Raw genomic sequence first — 3,499 nt, 5'->3', positions numbered from 1 at the left:
AACACTCAAAGGGGAGAAGCATGTACCGTGTTCTGAATCCAAACACTTAAATAGAGAGATTAATATCGGTGGGAAACGTCTAATCAGCTGAAAACGAGTGACCCAAACTACCTCACAAAAAAGCAAATCTCTACAAACACGACCTATATCGAAAAGTGGAAAACCACATCTGTTATTATGCAACAAACTAGACATACAATACAAACAAACAAAAGGGTGGATTTGACAACACCTTTAATAGAGAGTAAAATCTAGAAAAACAAGAAGAAAAAAGAAAAAATCTTGAACCAGGAACAACGCATCCAATTGAAGAGCAACCTTGAGTGACGGCATGAAGAGCAAGACGAACAACACTTGCGCGGGTGAAACGCACTACCGACCACCGACCACGCCACGCACACCACTAGAAGCAATGCGGCGCCAAGGGGACCAAAACCCCCAAAGTTACAAGGTCGACGAAGCCTTGACGTGCAAGAATCTGATGACCGAAATATGCTACAGGCAAATGTTAAAAGGATCCTTCATCAATCACATTATCATATGTTAAAAACAGAACAGAAAGAACATCACTTCAAAATCTTTTTAAGACAAAGCAACAGAAAATATGACGATTCGAAAATATTTACTATAGATGCGATTATTCTTAGATAAAAATAATCTTGAATTATAAGTTATTGGATGAATCGCACTATGGTTGAGAAAGGATTATCAGTCCTCTTTTTTTTTTTTTTTTTTTTTTTTAAGGAATTATATTAGTCTTTTCAAAATATAACTAACGGTGTAAAAATTCGCAACTAATATGGTAGTTTTTCATTTCAGATCGAATAACCTCGAAATCAGATTATTGCACCATTATTACATGGTCAATACGACAAAATTACCAAAACTCAAACCATATATTCATTATACCTACTCATGCACATACACACACAGAGTGAATATATACATACATACATATATATGTGTGTGTGTATTCAAGCGCGCAAGAAATAACCTCAGATTACGATAAAACAGGGACACTAAACATGTAAAGCAAACTCAAATGTGTAGCCGAGTCCTTGTAGTTGTAATAAGAGTGGCAGACTAGGCCGGAGAATCGGAAACCAATAGCACTCGTGTGTGTGGTGTGTGTTTACACACACACACATATAATACCAATACCATTAGTTGATATTGGAAATAAATTGCTAATAATTAGAGCCTCGAAATTAAATGGAATACTAGAATATTTAAGTAATTCTGAACGAAATATGGGGAAAGAAAGTGCTGCTCTTTTTTTTTTTTCCCTTATTTAAAGGGGAAAAAAAACACCCATTAACTTATTAGTTATTTCCATTCATGCGTGGATTGAGCTGTTAGACACGCATAAACCAAAATACTAAAAAAAAGGGCGTTAAAAATACGAATTCATGGTTTTATACATGTATATCGTAGTAAATGTTAGTCTCGAAATCTGGTACTTTTTGAAGCAGTTCATTCATTTCTATACCATAAAATAATAAATTAGAAAATGGGCATATATATATATATATTTGACCGCGTGTAACTTGTAAAGCAGGCCATATCGCATGTTTATTTTATGAATCACCTACTTGCATTCTTCCTTACATTTGGCACACTTTTAAGTGCCAAAACTAAATTATATTATATAGCGATACACATGTAAGATGCATTAATATTAGATTACATTATCACCTTATATAGATAAATAATGCTAAACAATACTCAACAAAAATCTTAACTAAACAAATGAACAGAAACTATCAAATTTTCGATGTATTCTAAGGAATAAATTGTGAAATCATGGTCGTTTGATACGCATCACAAAAGCAGCAAATACATGCACGCTCATGCATGCATGATGCATGCTCATATATAAACACACGCACACACACACATATCATTTTCGATTTTCAGTACAACATATATCGGTCTACGCATACAACGCATTATTTACTCGTAAATAATATTTAAGAAATAAAATAGAATATAAATAAACAAACAGAATCAGACAACAAAAACAATTAACTTCATTAATCTAAAAGGCCTCCATGCCAATTTTTCGATGCTGCTACAAAAAAAATAAAAAAAAAAAAAAAAAAAAAAAAAAAAAAAGAAGAAGAAGTCACATATATAAAGTGAGTCAGAGATGATCTAAAACATTCATGAGAAACAGAACATTTCAGATTTAGAGAGACTTTTTAAACCAAAAATATAAAAGTGATTAACGAAGCTTTTTCAGAATTGATGCTTCATTTTCAACATTTTTCATCTTCTTTCTCTTTTCTGGTATGCATGGAGACGGGGACTCACCAACTCGAGCGGTTCTAACAGTTCGAACCGGATTAAAAAAAAAACCAAAATCATCTGCCAATGAGAAGACGCCACGTCACCAGTCTCCACACAATCGCTACCCGGCGCGTCGAGTATGCAACCACATCTCCCACACGACAACCGTACACGTCACATCTGAATCCACCGAGCGAGTTGCGTAGGGTTGACAATCCCCGGGATGTGGGCCCCAGGCGTCTTCAGTATGCTCGCCACCTCAGCGTAACTCTCGTGCTCCTTCGCCACCTTCTTCTTCCCGCTCGGCTCGGCTGGCTCCGGCTTCAACCTCTTCAGCTCAGCCGACGATCCCGCGCCGCCGCTGACTGGGAAAGCGTCGGCTCGAGCCGGATCGAACTTCTGCCCGAATAGTGTGCCCTTCGTCAGGAACTCGTATGCCATGTAGCCGGCTAAGAGCCGGTTCGACGACATCGGCTCGTCGGCTCTCTTACCGGCTTGATCCAGCTTAACCGCGGCTTGAGCCTTCGCCTGAGCCGACGGTTTTAAGGATGAGTAGAAGGAAGAAGCCTCTCTCTCTTTTCGCTTTCGGGTGGGCCCAGGTGTCAATATCCGACGAGAGTGGCAACTCATCTTGCGTCCTTTATTTCTGCCACGTCAGCACAAATAAATTATTAAAATAAACGAAGTAAAACCTGAGGGGCAAGATCGTCACATCGGGTATTTTTAAAGGGGTGAAAGCGTAAAATCAGCTTTGGATTGCTTTTGGGGAGGCGTACTCTCGTAGGGGGTAAAAAGGGGAATTCAGACAACGAACCAGGAGAGTTTAAAACAGTAGAGAGCAATTGTAACGGGTAGGGATAAAAAGGTAAAATCAGACTACAGAGACGTTTTTTAAAAACGACAAGAAAGGAAAGGGTCTTCGTACAAGGAAAGAGGAAAAAAAAAAGTACCAACAACAAAAAAGAAATAATTAATGGAGAGAGAGAGAAGGGGTGTGAGGTTAGGTTTTTAAGGAGTGAAATTGGATCCAAAAACCGGTGGCCGGAAACTCAAACGACGGATTGCGGCGTACGGACGACGAGAGAATAGGCGGAACGGCCGGAGATGGGCGGAGGATGGAGAGAAAGAAGGAGAGAGAGAGAGGGTAGATGGGGTGAGATTGAAGAAAAATTAGTTGGAGAAAGACATGTAAAGGAAGGACAGGAAATGG

At 38.8% G+C, this 3,499-nt stretch overlaps 1 protein-coding gene across 1 annotated transcript; it reads right to left on the bottom strand.

Moving 5' to 3' along the window:
* Positions 1–419: 419 nt before the first annotated feature.
* LOC21392038 lies at positions 420–3,484 on the bottom strand. The gene is made up of 2 exons (XM_024162713.1): positions 2,314–3,484; positions 420–495 (listed from the first exon to the last, which is right to left on the bottom strand). The coding sequence occupies exon 1, from the start codon at positions 2,917–2,919 to the stop codon at positions 2,464–2,466; it is 456 nt and encodes a 151-aa protein (XP_024018481.1). The 5' UTR covers positions 2,920–3,484; the 3' UTR covers positions 420–495; positions 2,314–2,463.
* Between the last annotated feature and the right edge of the window lie 15 nt (positions 3,485–3,499).

Source organism: Morus notabilis, unplaced genomic scaffold (genome assembly GCF_000414095.1).
Source record: "Morus notabilis unplaced genomic scaffold, ASM41409v2 Scaffold810, whole genome shotgun sequence".
Taxonomy (NCBI): Eukaryota; Viridiplantae; Streptophyta; class Magnoliopsida; order Rosales; family Moraceae; genus Morus; species Morus notabilis.
Note: the sequence above shows the minus strand (reverse complement) of the source record. Positions and strands in the feature narration are given on the sequence as shown.